At 35.3% G+C, this 21801-nt stretch overlaps 1 protein-coding gene across 2 annotated transcripts in view; it reads left to right on the forward strand.

Annotated features, from left to right (window-relative positions):
* Nucleotides 1–21801, forward strand: part of SRBD1 (S1 RNA binding domain 1) — a 231018-nt gene that overhangs the window by 42893 nt on the left and 166324 nt on the right. For both annotated transcript variants that reach the window (XM_030857775.2, XM_030857776.2), the window contains exons 10-14: nucleotides 3339–3442; nucleotides 7399–7506; nucleotides 10987–11144; nucleotides 14951–15041; nucleotides 15767–15874. In XM_030857775.2, coding sequence (XP_030713635.1) covers nucleotides 3339–3442; nucleotides 7399–7506; nucleotides 10987–11144; nucleotides 14951–15041; nucleotides 15767–15874 — 569 coding nt within the window. The remainder of the gene's footprint in view (nucleotides 1–3338; nucleotides 3443–7398; nucleotides 7507–10986; nucleotides 11145–14950; nucleotides 15042–15766; nucleotides 15875–21801) is intronic.

Below are 21801 nucleotides of genomic sequence, written 5' to 3' on the forward strand. Positions count from 1 at the left end.
CTTTTTTTATATATAAATTTTATTTTATTTTATTTTTGGCTGCATTGGGTCTTCGTTGCTGCACGTGGGCTTTAGTTGCAGCGAGCGGGGGCTACTCTTCATCGTGGTGTGCAGGCTTCTCATTGCAGTGACTTCTTTTTGTTGTGGAGCACAAGCTCTAGGTGCGCAAGCTTCAGTAGTTGTGGCACTTGGGCTCCATAGTTGTGGCTTGCAGGCTCCGTAGTTGTGGCTTGCAGGCTCTAGAGCACAGGCTCAGTAGTTGTGGCACACAGGCTTAGTTGCTCTGTGGCATGTGGGATCCTCCTAGACCAGGACTTGAACCTGTGTCCCCTGCATTGGCAGGTGGATTCTTAACTACTGCACTATGAGAGAAGTCCCTGTCTCTTTTTGATTATGGCCATTTTAGTATGAACTGATTTCTCATTATGGTTTTGGTTTGCACTTCTCTTCTAACTAATGATGTTGAGCATCTTTTCATGTACTTATTGAACATTTCTATATTATCTTTGAAAAAATGTCTCTTTAGACCTTTTGCACATTTTTGTTAGGTTGTGTCTTTTTATTGTTGAGTTATAAGAGATATTTGTATGTTTTAGATATAAGTCCTGTATGTGATACATGATTTGTAAAACTTTTCTCCTGTGCTAAGTGCTTTCTTTTCAATTTTTTGATAGTATCCTTTGAGATATAAAAATTATAATTTTGTTGAAATCCAATCTATTTATTTTTTTCTTGTGTTGATTATGCGTGTGGTGTTTTACCTAAGGCCTTATGTAACTCAAGGTCATGAAGATTTTCTCAAGTATTTTCTTCTAAGCATTTTATAGGTTTGGTTTTTATATTAAGGTCTATGATCAGTTTTGAGCTAATTTTTGTGTATGGTGTGAAGAAGCTGTCCAACTTCATACTTTTGAATTTGGCCATCAATTGTCCCATCATCACTTGTTGAAAAGACTGTATTTTCCCCATTTAATTGTCTTAGCACCCTTGTTGACATTCACTTGATGGTAGATGTATAGATTTATTTCTGGACTCTATTCTAATTCTATTCCATTCATCTGTATGTTTATCTGTAATGCCAGTACCACACTGTCTTGATTACTGTAGTTTTGTAGTAAGTTTTGAAATTGAGAAGTGGAAGTCCTCCAGGTTTGTTCTTTTTTTACAAAATAGACTTGGTTATTCTGGGTCCCTTGCATTTCTATATTAATCTTAGAATTAGTTTGTCAATTTCTGCAAAGAAGCTAGCTGGGATTTGATAGGGATCACATTGAATTTATGAAGTAATTTGGGGATTAGTGCTATTTAGCAATATTAAGCCTTTTGATCCATGGACCTGGGATGTCTTTCCATTTATTTAGGTCTTCTTCAATTTTTTTTAAAAACAATATTTTATAGTTCTCAGTGTATAATTCTGAACTTCTTTTGTTAAATTTATTGGAAAGTATTTTATTTGTGCTGGTGGTATGGTAAATGGAATTTTAAAAAATTATTTTTAGGGTGTTTATTGCTAGTGTGTAGAAATTGATTATCCTGCAACCTTACTGAACTCTATTAGTTCTAATAGTTTTATAGTGGTTTCCTTAGGATTTTCTGTATACAGATCATAGTATCTGCAAATAGTTTTAACTTCTTTCTTTTCAATCTAGAGGGCTTTTATTTCTTTTTCTTGCCTAATTTCCCTAGATAGACCCTCCAGTACAATGTTGAAAAGCAAGTGCAAGAGGAGACACCCTTGTAATCTTAGAGGGAAAGCATCCAGTCTTTCACTATTAAACATTATGTTATCTGTGGAGTTTTTGTATGTGCCCTTTATCATGTTGAAGAATTTGCTTTCTCTTCCTAGTTTCTTGAGTATTTTTATCATAAACAACTGCTGGAATTTTCTCAAATACTCTTTCTGCATTTATTGAAATGATCATGTAATTTTTGTTTTTATTCTATAGTTATGATGTATTACATTACTTCTTTTTTGGATGTTAAACCAACCTTGCTTTTCTGGAATAAATCCCTTTTGATCCTTGTGTATAATCCTTTTTATATGTTTCTGGGTTTAGTTTACTAGTATTTTATTGAGAAATTTTACATCTATATTCATAAGAGGCAATGGTCTTTACTTTTCTCTTGCAGTGTTCTTGCAAGAACAGGGTAAATAGAGTCAGGAAGTTTTTTCTTCTATTGTATTTTTGGAAGAGTTTGTGAAGAATTCTTATTAATTCTTTTTTAAATGTTTAGTAGAATTCAGCGGTGAAGCCATATGAGCCTGGGTATTTCCTTGTGGGAAATTTTAAAATTACTAATTCTATCTCTTGTTATAGATAATTTTGAATTTTCTATTTCTTTTTTATTCTAGTTTAGAAGTTTGTGTCTTTTTAGGAATTTGTTCGTTTTATTTAAGTGATCTAATTTGGCATACAGTTGTTCATAGTATTCTCTTATGATTCTTTTTATTTCTATAACATTCATATTAATGGCCCCTCTTTCATTCCTGATTTTGATAATTGGAATGTCTCCCTTTTTTCTTTGGTCACTCTAGTGAAAGGTTTGTCAATTTTGTTGATATTTTCCAAGAACCAACTTTTGGTTTTGTTGATATTTTTTGTTGTTTTTCTATTCTCCATTTTATTAATTTTCCCTCTGTTCTTTATTATTTCCTTTCTTCTTCTTGCTTTAGGTTTGTTTGCTTTTCTTTAAGGAGTGTTTTTAATGTGTTTTAAAGCAATTGTTCTTTTAATATATTAATTAAAAGCAGAGACAGGTCGATCTGCATTTAAATTCCTCCTTTGCTACTTGCTAGCTTTGTGATTTAGGAAAAGTTAGTCTTAGAAAAATTATCATACAAGAGTAAGATGTTAATACATACATCACTGGTGGCTTTGAAGATAAATGAGTTAATCTATTTAAAGTGCTTAGATGGGCCTGACAATTAGTAAGTGCTCAATAAATGGTAACAGTAGTTATTAAATATTCCACTTAGAAATTTCCATGTTTGTATTTATCTTAGTAATGTTTTTTCACAAATATAAGAAGTATATCCTTCTAACTCTAGATGATCAAAAACTTTCAATTAATAGGATCTGAAATGAGATTTTTAGATCAACACTATCTCTTCCTGTGAATATTATAGGCTTTGTACCTGTATTTTATTTTGAAAATACTTGAAAAAATATAAAGAAATGATTATTTTTGAATACATTCTTGGTAAATAAATGAATACAAAATTGATATAGCTCTAGGCTGGATAACCACCCAGTTTGTTTCACAAATATTGACTGGTTAAATTGATCATTTATATATTTTGTGGATCATCAGTCTTTGCCATATATGTTTGCACTCAGATTCTGGCAATTAACCGTGGAGAAAATTTGAAGATACTGACGGTCAAGGTTAACATTTCTGATGGAGTGAAGAATGAGTTCTGTAGGTGGTGCATCCAAAACAGGTCTGTTTATAGATTTTTACAGAATATTCTTTTTTTCATTTTTAAAATGCTATATTGAGATCTATATGTACTGATAATGGAAAGATGTCCATTGTGTTAAAAAAAACAAAAACAGTGACAGGCAATGGATATAGTGTCTTGTAGTGAAGTGGATGGACCTAGAGTCTGTCATACAGAGTGAAGTAAGTCAGAAAGAGAAAAACAAGTACCGTATGCTAACACATATATATGGAATCTAAAAAAAAAAAGGTTCTAACGAACCTAGGGGCAGAACAGGAATAAAGACATAGAGAATGGACTTGAGGACACGGAGAGGGGAAGGGGAAGCTGGGACGAAGTGAGAGAGTGGCATGGACATATATACACTACCAAATGTAAAATAGATAGCTAGTGGGAAGCAGCCACGTAGCACAGGGAGCTCAGCTCTGTGATTTGTGACCACCTAGAGGGGTGGGATAGGGAAGGTGGGAGGGAGACGCAAGAGGGAAGAGATATGGGGATATATGTATATGTATCGCTGATTCACTTTGTTATAAAGCAGAAACTAACACACCACTGTAAAGCAATTATACTCCAATAAAGATGTTAAAAAAATTTTTTTTAATTTAAAAAGTACATATGTTGTGTATGTTTAAATAGGAAATATCTGGGAAGTACATAAGAATTATTAATAGTGATTATTTCTAGGGAGAGAGACTTTTACTATAATCCTGTACCATATGAATCTTTTATAAAGAGTATATTTTCTTTTATGAAAAATGAATTAATAGAAACATACTGTATATAGTATATCTGAAATGTTTTGTTTATTAAGGATAATTGAATCAAAAATTTAATTTATCAGATATTATAGGAATAACAGATGAATGACTGAGGCTGGCTACTAGCTTTTTTTCTTTTTTAAAACTAGCTTTTAGTGCCAGTGCATAGGATAGTCTTGTAAATTATTCTGTCCGCAAATGTCTGTCATATCACTTTGGGAAAATGCTACACTAAATGGTGCTGCTTTTTTCTTGTGGTAGATTTAAGGGGAACTATATCCTGTATCCATTTTTATTTTAAATGTGGGAAAATGAAAGCTAGATGGAGAGAGCCTATCTTTATCTATAGATACCGAATGTGGGGGAATATATTTCTTTGCCAAAGTGGAGAATATTTCTTTGTCTGTAATGGGTGAATAAAGCATGTCTCTGTCAAAAACATACGTATAGGCCCTGGGTCTTATTCATTTGTTTACAGTACTTTCCTGACCCCCCGTAGGTATTTGAGTTTGTGACCTCTGTCTTAATTTGTATGCTTCATTGTGCACATCTTACATAGCATGTATTTTGTATTGTGAAATTTAGTTAAAGTGAGGTCCTTCTTAGTTTTATTCAGCAGTGTTTAACTATTGAATTAGAGGAAGAATCAAGTTTTACAGTGATACCCTGTAAGGGAAACCCATTGTATTTCCTTTAAGTTTAGAAGTAATAAGGTCTGTGGCTTCGCTATACTGTTTCAGGTCCCTTCGAGTGCTAAATGAATAGATCACAGGAAGCCAGTCAAGAGACAGAAATTGCTGTGGGGTGAGGAAGAAAGAGGAGTTTCTGTAATGCAGGAAGTGAGTATAGCTGGGTCTGTGGTCTAAAGGTCACTGTGAATGAGTATAATTGAGGCATCCTTAGTTATAAAATAGACCCACAGCACTCTGTTCCAGGGAGGTGAGCAGTCACGCCACAGGAGAACCTTGAGGTTTAAGGAAGCCTACTGGGGCTTCCAGAGAAATTGGGTATCTAATGTTAAAGATTTCCATTTTTTTTCCTACAAGCAATGTGGAAACCTTGGTTTGGCTTTAAAGGGAATGACCCCCCAGCAGACATCGGATAGATTCATTATAAGAATCATTCCTTTAGGGCCTTCCTGCCTCTAAGGACTCTTTTCCTAGTGTATTGTCCCATGACCCAGGGCTGTCTATGTTCTCTCCTAACTGGCCAAGCTCCAGAGTATGGTGATAAGAGCCTCAGTAATCTGGCTACTGCCATACTTTCTAGCCTCATCTACCCCGCAACCTGATCCTGCAGCTTTATGCCCTTGTATTACTAATCTGCTTCTAGTTACTCGAGCTTATCATGCTCTTTCATGCCTCTAAGCTTTTACATATGGTATGGTTTCTTCCCAGAATGCTTTTATTCCTTTGTCTTACTTGGTAAACCACAATTCATTTTTTTAAAGCCGTCTCAGATGTTTCTTCTGGGATGTCTTTGTTTGACATTGAATTTCCCCAATTAATAACAACAACACAGCTATAAGTTTTATTGCACTTTGCTTTATTGTGCTTCACAGATATTGGGTTTTTTTGTTTTTTTTACAAATTGAAAGTTTGTGGCAACCCTGTGTTGAGCATATCTATTGGTACCATTTTTCCAATAGCATTATTTTTTTGGTTAAGGTATATACATTGTTTTCTAAGACATAATGGTATTACATACTTAATAGACTACATTATAGTATAACCATAACTCTTGTATGCTCTAGGAAACCAAAAACTTCATGTGACTCACTTTACTGTGATATTCACTTTATTGTGGTGGTCTGGAACCAAACCCACAGTATCTCCAAGGTATGCCTGTAACATAACAAAATAATATTAATAACTTTCTAATTCATATCCTAGTTCTCCCTACGTTTCATGCCCTCAGGTGTAGGTGACAGTAGGGAGAAACAAGGATTTGGATGGAAGGAAGGATGTATGACCTGCCTAAAAGCACTTTCGTTCAAATTAAAAAACAAAACTAGACTCAAATAATACCCTTCTATGGAAGGGATTCAATTAGTTATTATTATGTAGCCTTTGGTGTATCACATTATAAGTAAGGGAGATGACAGTGCCCCTGAAGTATATTAATGGTTTATTAGGAACCATTGATAAAATATTAATGTTTTCTATTCAAGAGCCATTGAAGGACATGGGCAGAGATGCTGTAGAAGTAGGGAACACAGAAGTGGTAGGACTGAATTTGTTTGTCCTTTTTAGCTTGTGTTTTTCTCTTACTGTTCTTTCTCCAGTTTCTACTAACAGTGGGTTCTCTGGCATTTGTATTTATCAGTATGTATGCAGATACACTGCCTAGTAGAACAGTACAACCTGAGGAATAGAGTGAGTTCTACTCAAGGATGACAAGAGGCAAAGGTTAGAACAGAGTTTCTCCTTTGCTCAATCTACTTTAACTCTCAGGAAGAGATTAAGAAATGGAAAAAGAAGGACATAGTGCTTGTCTTAGCTTCGGCTGCCATAACAAAATACCATAGACTAGGTGGCTTAAACAACAGAAATTTATTTTCTCCCTGTTCTGAAGGCTGGAAGTCCAAGATCAAGGTCAGGCTGATTTGGTTTCTGGTGAGAACCCTCTTTTTGTCTTGCAGACAGCAGCCTTCTCATTATGTCCTCACCTGATGTGGGGGGAGAGAGAAGGGGGTATCTGATATTTCTTCTTTTAAGGGCACTCACTAATCCTCTCATGGGGGCCCTACCCTCATGACCTCATCTAAACCTAATTACCTCCCAAAGGCCCCGTCTCCAAATATCATCCGATTTGAGGGTTAGGGCTTCAACATACTAATTTTAGGGGACATAATTCAGTCTATAGAAGTGGTTCAGTAATTTTTTGGTGACTTTCTCATATCTTAAAAATTTTTACCATTATTAATAATGCCTTGGGGACTCTCCCCAGAATAGGAAAGTTTTTTCCTCCCTTAAGTTTTATGTGTTACCATGGTTACCAGGTTTTTAAAAATAAGAACTCCAGATGTCATAGTAATAATTTTCAGACATCACTGTCTCTCCTTACAGATTATGTTACTTTGGATTCAATAAAGTTTCTTCTCCCCTTTTCCACTTCCTCTCTGCTCTTCCAGGAGCCCTTTTATGGCCTTATTATTGTTACATCAGTTTTAGTATAGGCTTTTCTTTTTTGCAGGTGGAGACCACGTGGCTTTGCAAGGCCAGAGTTAATGAAGATCTTATACAACTCACTGGATGATTCCTTTAAACGCCTTATTTATCCTCTCCTTTGTAGAGAGTTCAGGTATGCATCTTGTCTTATTTAACTTTCTGGACTGTTTACTTTTATGTATGGTAATAGGCCCATTAAAGCGTGTAGTAAATATTTGTTGATCCATTAGCCAATCAAAAGAACTGAGTCATAATCACAGAGTCTTAAATTTAAGCATAGATTTCAATCTGTAGAGGCATTCACATGCATAGATCACAAAACACAGCTCTTAATTACGGTATACTTTTCAAATCTTGACCACTTAATGTGTACCCCTTCCAGTTCTGCAATACTAGTCTTGCAATTTGACAACCAAGCCAGACAAATGGTTTTATTGATGAGAGATTTGGCTTGGGAGAAACAAACTAAGAAGTTAATGGAGAAGTTAGTTGGCAGCAGTTTTAGAGGTAAAAGAGCCAAAAAAAGCATAAGGATATCAGGGGAGCACGTGATGAATGTATTACTATGAGAGAAAGCTAATATATATTAGCAGACGGAGTTGTTTCAATGAATAATTATCAGCAGTGATGAACAAATATTAGGAGATTATTAAGGTGACCATCTAAATGGACTAGCAGAAGAACTAAAGGTTACAAAGAACTGCAAAAGAGGTGAGGTACCGAATTGTTTTTAGGGGAGGAGGTGGACAGAAATGTTGGGAGGCAAAAACCCTCTTTCCTGCTTCTCTCTAGCCTTTGTCTTGGTAGTCAATGTTTAGACACCAGCCATGCCTTCATATATGCCTTTCTATTTGCTATAGATTTTCTTCATTCCCACTTATTTAGTGTTTCAGCAAGGGTCACCTGGAAACTATAGATTTCTAGACATCTCTTCAGCCTCACTAGAATTTGTAGCAGCCTTTATGTTTGTCTGTTTTTCTTTTACTGGACTTGGCCATTGACTTTGGAGGCATTTAGAGTCAGGAGTGAGCAGGTACTATTAAAAAGGACATATAGCTCCTTTGTCCAACCTCTTTTTTATCAAAATCATTCATTCTCTTGATTCATCCTTTTATCTTGTGTTCTCATGTCGCATATAATGTCCAGTGGTGCATTTGACATTTTTGCATATATTTGATGTGAATAGCTTTACTGCTTGTGGAATAGTTTCATTGAGATTTAATGTGTGCAGTTTGCTGTGGGATTATTTAATGTATAATTCTTCTCCGACTTCCATTAGCAGTGGCAAGCAAGAGCACTTTCCTCCTCTTTTTCTAAAATGCCTGTGGTTAAAAAATATGTCTTATTTCATTCCAAAAGTTGGTTTGCAGACATTGTCTACAGATGTGTCTCTTCATAGAAATACTTGTAATTACCTGAAACAGCAGTTGAGGGGGAAAACCCTCAATTGATTTATTAAAGTAATTAAATTACTTTAATTCTCTAATTAAAAAGAAATTTGTCCAAATGCAGAAAAATTGAAAGAATCAGTAAAACAAAGGAAAAAAAAACCATATAATTTCACCACGTAGAGATAGCCATTGTTAACTAGACTTTTCTCCATTCATATGTGTGTATTAAAAGAGATCAAATAGACTATATTATTTTGCAGCCATTTTATTCAGTTGACTATATAAGATTCAGAGTCTACTTCTGCATTTTTGTTTCCATGACTGTCATGATCTTTCATCCCTGTGTCATTTTTCACACATACCTCTTTCATGAAAACTACATTATCAGTATTACCAAGTGCTGTCTATTATGCCATCTTTTATTATATCTTGAATTTTGCTTCCTCTTTATCTCCATCTTTACTAGGAGAAAGTATATCCATGGTTAGTTCAGGTTATCATCATTTCTTGTCTGAATTACTATACTAGGATCATAGATGATCTCTGTCTTGTATTTTCTAATACATATTCCACATTGCCATCCTTAAATTCCCATCTGATTATTTCATACTCTTCTACTTAAAATCCTTCAGTGGATCTTCTTTGTCTCCAGGATAAAATCCAAGCTCTTTAGAATAACCCTTTGTGGTCTGTGTTTTTCTTCCTCTGTAGCCCTTTGTCTTGGTATTTCTTTTTATTTTATCATATGAAGTTACTTGCTTTTTCTATAAATAAGCCATGAGCTTTGACATCTGCTGCTTCTATTGCCCAGAGTGTTTTCTCAATGCTCTTCAGCTACTATCCCTGCCTTTGTTTGCTTAACTATTACTTATCCTTCTTGATTCACCTGAGAAGACATCTCTTAGAGTTATCCTAATTTAGCTATCCCTACCATGTGTTATACTCATCTGTTTATTTTTCTGTCTCTTCCACTAGACAGTGATCTTCAGGGTAGGGATTTTTTCAGCTTTGTATCTCTTACATCAATCACAGTACTTTATATAAGATTGAGTACAAGTGCTCACTCAATAAATAAAGTTAAACGTGAAGATTTAGAGATACCTGAAATGATATCTTCATGTTGCTTGGCTGAATGCAGGGAGAATGACAGTGAAATATTAGAGAAGATGAGAGAAAAGCCATAAGAAGCTGAATTAAGCCAGGAAAACAAATGTTGGTTAGCTGTATGTGCCTTTAGATATGTAGATAATTCTACCTCAACGCTGATAGAAATGTGCCCTGAATTGCTTTTGCTCTTGTGGCCATTGGCATGCAGTTTGTTTTTAACCTAGGCTAATAGAGAAGACACACTTTTAATAAATTCTTTTGAGTTTCAGGAGATAATATGTTAAGAACTCTTGTTAAATAGGCAAATGGTGTAAAACTTAGTTTCCAAATGCCTTTAAGTCCAATAGAGATATATATTTTTATCCTAGAAAAAATTTGAAAATTAGACTTTTAATAGCTTCTCTGGATAAAATTGGGAAATTATTTATGTGAGACAGGGTTCTGGACTGGTATTAATATCTGTGGTCATGTCACATCACTGTGAGAATGACGAGGGGATAGATGTGGGGAATGGAATAAAGTGAGAAGATGGCCTTGAGATATATATAGGTGAGGGTATAAAACTAAGCATTGTTGGAGGAGGCTACTTATGATTCAGTAATTGACCACTAATTATGTGTTTATATTTTTAATCAGCTGATAAACTTTGACATCCCATGTAATGTCCAAATCTTTATACACCCTGTCTCTCTCATATACACAGATACTTTATACATGTAGATTTCTTATATAAGGGTGAGCAGATAGAGGAGTGTAGGTATGACAAACTCAGCAGGTTTGATACCACAAAATTGTTTGAGGTATCTGCATTACTGAGCTTAGCAAAAAGAGACTCAATATAATTTTGTATGTGATTTTTTTCTCTTAAGTTATTTTGTTATAATGAATGCTCCAATAAGGAATAATTGTGTTCTTTTTCCAGAAGAAAATTTGAATGAATGAAAACTGAATACTTTATCTTTTTTCTTCTCTTTTTCTATTTCTAAAGACCTTAAGTTATTTTGTTACAATGAATGCTCCAATGAGGAATAATTGTGTTCTTTTTCTGGAAGAAAATTTGAATGAATGAAAACTGAATACTTTATCTTTTTTATTCTCTTTTTCTATTTCTAAAGAGCCAAACTAACATCAGATGCAGAGAAAGAATCAGTAATGATGTTTGGACGGAACCTTCGTCAGCTCCTTTTAACAAGCCCTGTCCCAGGGCGTACCTTGATGGGAGTGGATCCCGGTTATAAACACGGTTGCAAATTAGCTATAATTTCTCCTACCAGTAAGCATACCTTTCAGCGTTTTATATAGAAGTTGTTTGGTTGGTCATAAATTTCACTTCATATACTTCATGAGGATTTGGAAATAATGCTAATTTTCAAGGAACAGAAGATGGTTTTCTCACAAAAAGCGATATAGGAATCAGGATGAAGCTTCCTGTTGGGCCTGTTTGTAGCCTCAGTCAACATTTACTATCATTTATGCCCTTTCCTAGGTCACAATAGATATATTGAGGATTAACTGGGCTCAGACTTTAATAACTCTGCTTATCCCCCATCAACTTCTGTTTATACTGACTGCATTTATATATGATACATTTTGATTCTGTGTATATTTTATTTTTGTTTTTTTAAAAATATTTATTTATTTATTTGGCTGCATCGGGTCTTAGTTGCAGCATGCAGGATCTTTTTGTTGCGGCACACGGGCTTCTCTAGTTGCTGTGCGTGGGTTTCTCTCTAGTTGTGGCACGTGGGCTCCAGAGTGCGCGGGCTTAGTAGTTGCAGCTCACAGGCTTAGTTGCCCTGTGGCATGTGGGATCTTAGTTCCCCAACCAGGGATTGAACCTGCGTCCCCTGCAATGGAAGGCGGATTCTTAACCACTGGACCACCAGGGAAGTCCTGATTCTGTGTATATTTTAAATACCATGAGACATTTTTATTGTTTTGTCCAGTCAGTATTTTTTTTCCTGTTTACTCATTTATTTGCCCTTTCTATTATCTTCATTTCTTTCTGCATTTCTGTGTTTCCATTTGAGATCACTTTCTTTCTTCCTAAAACTCTAGTCTGTTTCTTTTTAATGTGGATCAGCTAGTGACAAATTGTCTCGTTTTTTTTGTCTGAAAGTTTCTGATTTGCCTTCGGTTTTGAAAAATATTTTTGCTGGGTGTAGAATTCAAGATTGGCAGTTATTTTCAGTGCTTTAAAGATGTCATTTCTTTCTTTCTTTTTTTTTTTTTTCCTGGCTTTTACAGTTTCTGTTGAGAAGTCAGACAAAAGTCTTATTATTGCTCCTTTGAAGGTGATAATTTTTTCCTCTGCCTGCTAAGATTTTTTCTTTGTGGCTTTCAGAAGTTTTCTTATATGCTTAGCTGTTTGTGTGTGTGTTATTTATTTGTTTTGGAGGGAAGGGGATGTGAATTCTGCTTGAGGTTTGTAGACCTTCTTGCATCTCTTTCTGGAATTCTAATTACGTGTATTTTAGACCATTCAATTTCCTCTTCTATTTTCAATTCTTTTATTTTTTATTGATTGTCTTTAAGTTAATTAATCCTCTATTCTGCTATGTCTAATGTGCTATTAAATCCATCCATTGAGTTATTTATTTAAGTTATGTTTTTAAGTTTTTGAATTTCCATTTGGTATTTATAAAAAATAGATTACAGTTCTGTGGTGAACTTCTTCACCTTTTAATTTTTTTGATTGTTTACATTTTTCTTATGTTTCTTTTGGTTTAAGTTTTCATTCCTGGAATAACTTTTTCTTTCATATTTAATTCATTCCTAAGTTCTTTCATCTTACTTCTGACATTTCTAATTCTGATTTATTTTATTCTCATTTTCTCTAATCTTTTTTTTTTTTGGTAGCTTGTTCTTATATATTAGGTTACAGTTTTTCCTCTGTTTTGGGGCACATCTTTCTGTAAGGACATCATACTAGTCTTTTTTATTTCCTGATTTGAAAAATAATCATTCTATATGAAATTTGACTATGATCCTTTTCTGTTGCTTAGTTTTACATCAAATTAGTTTTTCTCAACTTTTAGGATGGAAAGCTAGCTGTATATCTCTAGAACTATCATTTCTACTTTTTCCAAACTATTGAGAAGAAAAACCTTATCTATTTGGATAGAGAGATAACCTTATACTTTCTGAAATTTGCTTTCCTATTGCTTTCTTTCCTTTTATCTAGACTTTTTTTCCCTTTTGTCCATACTGTCCTTACCTTGCTCAATGTGAATATGATGCTCAACAGTTTTTTCTCTGTGGGGTTTTGTCTTGAAAAGAATGTTCTACTTGTTAATTTCAAGAGTTCAGAGATCAGAGTTTTCCAGTTCTTTCTGAACTTACTGTGCAACCTTTGTACTGACCTATAAATTACAGTATGCAAAGGTCTTTTCCAGTTTTACTTTCTATTCTCAGATGGGCCAGTTTTGATTTCCAGGGAAGTACCTTCTGACATTTTGAGGCTTCCTCCAATCGCAGGTCCATGAGATACTCCATTGTTTCTCTGTGCCTCCTCCCACAGAAATGCTGATGCACATTGGTCTTGGTGGTTATTGGTGCATTGTTCCCACCTGCTCACCTTTTGTGTTTTGTGGGGATACTTTTTTTTTATAAATATAGTCATGGGCTTTTGATTTTGCTGTTCTAAGTTGCTCTTTTTTCATGCTGTGCATTTTTACAATAAACGGGAAGTATATTCTGTCAGTGTTTTTTCCTGAATCTATTGAGCTATCATATGGCTTTTGTCCTTTACTGTATTTGTATTGTTTATAGAATGGTTCTTTTTAAAATTTTATGCACACATACATACATACATGCATATGTATTTTCAGTCTGTTTTGGTAAGACTTTTCCAAGAATTTATCCATTTCATCATTTAATCTAAATTAACATCAAGTTGTTTATAATAATCTCTCTGTATCTTTTAAATTTGTGCTGAATCTCTAGTTATACTCCCTTTTCATTTCTAATACAATTTACTTGTGTCATCCTTTCTTTTACTTGATTGGTATAGCTAAAAGTATGTATTTTTCTTAACAGGTGATTTAAAATTTTAAGCTTCATTGGTCCTCTCTGTTTTATATGTTTTTTTTCTATTTCATTAATTTCTGCTTTTTTAACTTTATTATTTTCTTCCTTCCACTTCCTTTGAGATTATTCTGTCGTCCTTTTCCTAACTTCCTAATTTGGTCACTTAGCTCATTATTTCTGTTCTTTAGGAGTTACCCTCAAAATTTAAAATATATTTCTGTCTGAAATATAGTACAGAGAAGCTCACAGTTCATAAGTATGCAGCTGAAAAAATTACATAAGGTAAAGAAATTTACATATCTACAACCCAAAGGAAGAAATAGAATAGTATTACAACACTCACTGATATATAGTAAATATTCAGTAAATGTTAGCTTTTACTATTTTTTTTTAATTTTATTTATTTTTTGGCTGCGTTGGGTCTTCATTGCTGCATGCAGGTTTTCTGGCTTTTTCTAGTTGCGGCAAGTGGGGGCTGCTCTTTGGGTGGCTACTCTTCGTTGCGGTGCGCAGGCTTCTCATGTGGTGGCTTCTCTTGTTGCTGAGCACAGGCTCTAGGTGTGTGGGCTTCAGTAGTTGTGGTGCGCGGGCTCAGTAGTTGTGGCTTGTGGGCTGTAGAGTACAGGCTCGGTGGTTGTGGAGTATGGGCTTAGTTGCTCTGTGGTATCTGGGATCTTCCTGGACCAGGGCTCGAACCCATGTCCTCTACATTGGCAGGTGGATTCTTAACCACGGCGCCACCAGGGAAGTCCCAGCTTTTACTATTTTTGATGTTAAGTGTTATTAAAAATCATTTGTCTTTTAGTATCATGGCATATTATCTAGTTGATAATGATTTTTGTATAGCAAAACAGAGTTCTAATAACTTTGGAGGTAACAGAATTTCAGAATGCTTAAGGGGGAATCTGATTAAGGAATATGAAAGATTCAGACTGCATTTTAAAAGGTGAACCAGTCCCCTTTTCATTTCAACTTGCTTAATCAAATCAGTGGTGTGTTATGTTTTGTAATTTCTTACAAAATGGCCTTTTCTTTTCATTTTTTCCTAAGGTCAGATACTTCATACCGATGTGGTATACTTGCATTGTGGACAAGGCTTCCGAGAGGCAGAGAAAATAAAGAGGCTTTTGCTGAATTTCAAGTATGAAAATAAGTAACCTTTTGAGTATTTCAGTGGCTCAGCCAATCAGAGATATCTTTGAAGTCCGTAATTTGGTGGGAGGGATTAAGGGAAGTGCCTTGGTGTTAGAAAAGGAACCATGTAAAACAATGCTGGGGCAAATTGCTGGAGAACTCTACATTTGTAGACTCTGGAGGAATGCTACTCCCTTCCTCTGCCGCCTTCACTAAACAAAGGTGGTAATATGACCAAAAGTGAGATTTTAATTCTTCAGTTTGGGCCTTCTCTCTCTTTCTTTCTTCCTCCCTCCCTCCCTCTCTCTCTCTCTTTCTTTTTCATGGATCTGAGGAATGGATGTGGCAGTAGTTAGAGAAGCTTCAGAAATTACTTGAAAACATATCACATAATTCAGTCATAATTCTTTATTATGGCTTAGAATGTTCCAGAGTTTACTTACTCATGTCTAAATTTCATTCCTTCTAGATGGGAAGAAAGCTGACTATTCTTGAGATTGTGTGACCATAAGACATTTCTCCACTGCCTCCTATAATACCAAGTGCAGGAGCAGTGTCTTTGATTCTACATAAGTCTGCGTGGCCCCTGTGAGATAGTGGAGAGATTGCTTGGATATATGAGAGAATAAGAGCATCATATAATACTGTTCGTGCATTCTGTCCATTTTCTCCTGATTGATTTAGAAGCGTGCCTTGATCTCATCCAGTTTCTCATTCTGTTTCTCCTTGAAGCTGCAGCACAGTGGTGATTGGAAATGGAACTGCCTGCCGGGAAACAGAAGCTTACTTTGCTGACCTGATAATGAAAAACTACTTTGCACCACTGGACATTGTTTACTGGTAAGGATGTTAGGAATGTTTGTTTTCTTTGAGAGGCAAAGGAACTTCTGAAGTTCCTTCTGTGATAAATTCTCCCTTGTCTTTTTAAGATGTACTTCTTATTTGCCCTCATATCACTTCTTCCTATTCATAAGAGCTTTGCAGGACAATGTAAAGTGTCTGCGTCTTGGAGAAATTGGCATTTCAGTATCCTGAAACCGCTCACAGATGCAGCAGGTTAGGGCTTACTTGAATTCATGGGATTTTCCAGGCAGTACTTTGTGTGATGGCTCTAGCTAACTAGTGACTAGTAAGTAGAATGGTGTATAGGTCTAGCAGCTATAGACCATGGATAACTTAGCCTTCTTCTCCCAAAGTTTTGATGACTATGAGTCATTGGCCTTCAGAATTGAGAGCCAAGGTAAGTATTACAAATTAAAAGTGTTTCTTTTCTTTTTTTTAAAGCATTTCTGATGTTCGTTTCTTGTTAATCTCTTCATCACATGCTCTCATTTTGTATAGGCATACAGTTGACTTCTAAATAACTTTGTATTAGCATGACCCATTTCTTTAGTCCTGCTCCTAGATCTGTAGTAGTTTTGCTGTCATTCACCATTGTTTCCTTACTTTCCCTTTTAACCTCAAATGGCCACCTTTACCTTTTCCAAAGTATGGTAGAATGCTAAATCCTAAAGGGTTTAATTCAGGAGAGAAGATAGTTATAATAGATGATATCTAGGGGAGAGCATGTAAGAGCCATCTCCCACTGCTTTTTGAGAAATGTAATAACTAAGAATAGTCAACTGATAAGTATGGGATCAGGTTCAACAAAACAAAGCCAAAAGCCAACACAGGAAGAAGAATTCTAGGATCCATTCAGATAGGCCAAAAGAGAGGGGTCTTGTATTTAGTGTAATATTCCGTGTGCCAAGAGTATAATCAAGATGTTAGAAAAACAAATGCAGAGTAACCAAAGGGGATTAGAAGGTCAGGGACAAACTGTAGGTGCCATGGGATCATGGTTCAGTAAAGGATCAGGTTGAATAGTTTGGCTCAGCGTTTTTCCCTCTCCTTCTTATTCAGTTTGGTCTGGGAAATACTGTGGATCTTCTCTATTCTGGGAATTGCACACGTACCCAGTCCTTTTGAGAACCTACCATAAGGACCTGACATAGCAAATACAGTTTATTTCAGGCAACTTCTTTGATTTCTTTTTAACTTGTTCACATTAATTAGATATAAATATCTTGGGTACATTTATAGTGATTATAAATAGAACTTTCAAATTATTAGAAACATTAAATAGTGAATAGTGAAACACCTGAATTTGCTTGCTTACAGAGGCTCTCTTTCTTGAACTTGCAGCAGTATATGGTAGTAGAAAGAGGATGAGCTTTGGAGCCAGACAAATCTGGGTTCATCTTTTGTTGTCACCATTTACTAGTTATGCAAGTTTGGAAGACTTACTCTGCCTCTCTGAGTTTCTCTTTCCATCATTAAAATGGGGAATGCTTTTGCTTTCAGTAACATTTTGAAGTTTTCTTTATAATTATTTTTTATATTCAATATCAAAACTTTCTTTTATATGTCTCTCTTTTTGTGTTTGTATTAAGAATTACTTTACTACGTTACTTTATATCTCTATGAAGGAGCACTTTTTTAATGTTAGTTTGGTCCCCCAACCATAGTACAGAATTCTTTCATTGTTTATAATTAGTTTTTCAGTTCATTTTCTTGGATTTCAAGAGATATGATATGGTCATATCATCTGCAAAAGATGATGAATTTATCAGTTCTTTTTCTAGTTTTATACCTTTTTATTTTCTTCTCTTTAAAGGTATCATGCAGTATCTTTGAAAAGCTATTAAATAGTAGTAGTGATAGTGGATTTTTTTTTTCCTCTTTTAATTTTATTAGAATGCTTCTAGTGTTTCCCTTAAGTATGGTACTGCCTTTTGTATGTATTTTTTTAAAATCTTTTAAAGGAAATAGTCTTATTTATGAGTGTTTTAAAAATACTGATTCCTGTTTTATTATACTTTAAAAATCAAGAATAAAAGATAACGTTAATGCTTTTTCAGAATTTTGCCATAATAATTTTTCTCTAAAGAGGTTTTTTATCCTCTTTTGATCAATATGCTGAATCGTAAAAGTAGTAGATTTCCTACAATTGAACCATCTCTGCAGTTCTGAGTTGAACTTTTCTTTGTCGTAGTGTATTATTCTTTTAATGTACTTTTGGAATATATTTGCTAGTATTTTATTATGTGCTTTTGAAATCCTCAATGATGCAAATACTTAATCAGAAGTTACAGTGTGTGCTTAGGGAATCAGCTGTTCAACTTCATTTTGTTATCATTTTGCCAGTTCAACATGCCTTTATGAAGAAACCATATTTTCTCATCTACTGGTTTGAAATTACATCGCAAACTACACTTAAGTTGAAATTCCCATGCTTTTCTAGCAGTCATTTTCAACAGATAATCTGAACAGATTGTCTTGAACAGATAATCTGATAGGCATTCCTATAATTCTGCTCATCCTGGAAAACCTTTTCCAGACACATCCACCAGCACATTCCTTCTTATCTGTTCCTTCTAACAGCTTTTGCCCTGACCTACTTGCCATAGGTTAACATACACCATGATTTATCTTCTAACTTGTAAACCCCATGCATCCTGACCCATCCATCCAACTTCTTTCTGTCATTTCTCTTAAAATACCTTGTAAACTCTGATACTTATATCTCTTATGGAGGAAGTCATCCAGAGCTTCAAATCTCAGTTACCAAAGGAGAAAAAAAGTGGATTAAGTTGTAGAATATAACTATGCTAGATCTTAGTTTGTCACACGTTTAAAGTTGCAAGTGTTTGTGAAAAGAAATTCTACAGTATTATATGTGTCATTTGTTTTAAGTATGTGCTAGAATGATCTGTTCTTTTCAATCCTCTGGCCCATAGTAGGCGGTCACTTTATTTTTTGAGTGTCTGAATATTTGTTCCCATTCATTTTAAAATGTCACACTTGATTATTTTCTTCTCTCTCTTTTTTTTTTTTTTTTTGCGGTACACGGGCCTCTCACTGTTGTGGCCTCTCCCGTCGCGGAGCACAGGCTCCGGACGTGCAGGCTCAGCGGCCATGGCTCACAGGCCTAACCGCTCTGCGGCATGTGGGATCTTCCCGGACCGGGGCACGAACCCGTGTCCCCTGCATCGGCAGGCGGACTCTCAACCACTGCGCCACCAGGGAAGCCCTTCTCTCTCTCTTTTTTTTTTTAAAATCCGTTTTTCCTTGGTAAAAAATAGTGTTTTCTTTTGTGTAGCAATGGTAAAATTTATTGAAATGTAGAAATGGCTAGCTCCTTATGAGACATTTGTGTTTATATGCACTGTATCTGGTTTCTCCTACATTGATACCTTCTTAAATCAGGGTACTATGTTTTACTTATCTCTGCCTCCTTCACATTGCATATTTCTGTACTTATAGATGCATCTCAATAAATATTACTAATTTGAATTGTCAAATATTAACAATAAAACTATTTTTAATCAGATAAGTCTTTTCAAGGCTATAGACAGGAATTAATGTCTGCAACAATTACGGAAAATTTCCCCTCTGCTTAATGCTTTGGTAAACCTATGATGTACTGTTTTCTGTATTTTTTCATTGATATAGAAATTTGCATTTGATGGATTATAGACTTATATCTTGCCAAAGATAAATGATGATTTCTGAAATAAAAATATTGTATGGTTAGAGTTATATATTTATTAATGAACTATGAAAGAATTATAAGTAATCTCTAATACTTGCTGTCTTATATTTTAAACCATGATTGGCAAGATTCATGCTGTTAGTGGAAACATTGCTAGAAATCACAGCATTATGTACATTCTGGAGAATCACAGATACATGAAACCCCTCAAAACCTGGGAGCAGAAAATGGAAAATAAAATTTTGTGCTGTTAATTCAGACCCCATGCTTAATGTTTCTACTCTAAAAGCTGCAATATATGAATGACTTTGAGCAGGCAAATATAGAAAAGAAGAGAAATTAATTTTGCTTCCGAATGACATTATTCATTAGCATAGTGAAAAGAATTAGAAAATGGAATGAACCGATAAGGTGTGGTATGTGACGACAGAATGAGGAAAGGGAAGGGGAGCTGTGGTGGAGGATTGGAGTTTTAATTTTTGAGGTTAGATGTATACCAAGAGGCCTGGTCAGTGAAGGTTAAGCAGGTAGCCAGACCCTATTAGGAAAAAAGCGTTGGTTTTGGACATCTGTGGAATACACATTGGACCTCTTTCTTATTCTTTTATTTCAGAAGCATACCAGACATTTAACAGAAGGAAGATATAATTTTTTAAAATTAATTTATTATTATTTTTGGTTGCATTGGGTCTTTGTTGCTGTGCGCGGGCTTTCTCTAGTTGTGGCGAGCGGGGGCTACTCTTTGTTGCGGTGTGCGGGCTTCTCATTGCGGTGGCCTCTCTTGTTGTGGAGCACGGGCTCTAGGTGCACGGGCTTCAGTAGCTGTGGCACGTGGGCTCAGTAGCTGCGGCTCGCGGACTATGGAATGCAGGCTCAGTAGTTGTGGTGCACGGGCTTAGTTGCTCCGCGGCACGTGGGATCTTCCTGGACCAGGGCTCGAACCCATGTCCCCTGCATTGGCAGGCGGGTTCTTAACCACTGCGCCACCAGGGAATCCCGGAAGATACAATTTAAGGAATCATGGCTCTGTTGCTTGAGATAACTTGATGTACCTTTCAGAGTATAACTTAATTGTAGGGAATAGATTGATCTTCAAAGGGTTGACTCATTTGTGAAAACTGCATAATAGTGAAGCTAATGAGAATCTTTTGATTAAAATTTAAAAAACATATATTTCTTTAAAGATAATAATATTTATTATAGATTGATTGGAAAATATAGGTAAGTGACAGGATTTTCTATTATCTAAACCGTTATTTATATTTTAGAGCATATTTCTAGATTTTTCTTGTGTGCGTGTGTGTGTGTATTATGAAAAGGAACTCACTGTACATGGTTTACAACCTTTTCCCTACTTAATATATTATCATCTTCTCATACCAATAAACCTGTCTCTATTTCAGTTTCATCATGCATAAAGTGGAATAATAATAGTACGCATCCTATAGAGTTATCATTGAATGTTAAATGGGTTTATATATAGTATAAAGGGCTTAGAACAGCACATTATTATTGTTATTAATGAGGTCAAATATCTTTTTATATATTTATTGGCCATTTCTGGATTTTTTGTGTATGTATGGATGGCTTGTTTGTGGCCTTTGCCCATTTTATTTATTTATTTATTTATTTATTTATTATTTTTGGCTGCATCGGGTCTAAGTTGCAGCACGTGGGATCTTTCGTTGAGGCACTGGGCTTCTCTCTAGTTGTGGCACGCAGGCTCCAGAGTGCGTGGGCTCTGTAGTTTGCAGCACACCGGCTCTCTGATTGGGCTCAGTAGTTGTGGTATGCGGGCTTAGTTGCCCCGTGGCATGTGGGATCTTAGTTCCCTGACGAGGGATCAAACCCGTGTCCCCTGCAGCAGATTCTTTACCGCTGAACCACCAGGGAAGTCCTTTGCCCATTTTTTTTTTCTTTAAGAGGTTTTCATCTTGTTCATAATTGCTTATCTTGTTCAGATTTATAAATGTCTATAGTAATGATTAATCTGTCATAATTTCTGCAAATTTTGCTAATCATTTCCCCTGTTTTTGTGTTTACAATTTGAGCTGTATTTCATATCGAATTTAAAATATTATTTTCTCAGATTTGTCTGTCTTTTTCTTTATGGCTTTTGAGTTTTGTATTATGCTTGAAACTTTTAAGTCTTCTGACTTTTTGTTTTGAAGCCACAAAACCTCATTATCCTCAGTTACTTGTATGGCTGCTTTGAAACTTTATTCTCCAAGAA

The sequence above is a fragment of the Globicephala melas genome, chromosome 12 (genome assembly GCF_963455315.2).
Source record: "Globicephala melas chromosome 12, mGloMel1.2, whole genome shotgun sequence".
NCBI classification, from domain to species: domain Eukaryota; kingdom Metazoa; phylum Chordata; class Mammalia; order Artiodactyla; family Delphinidae; genus Globicephala; species Globicephala melas.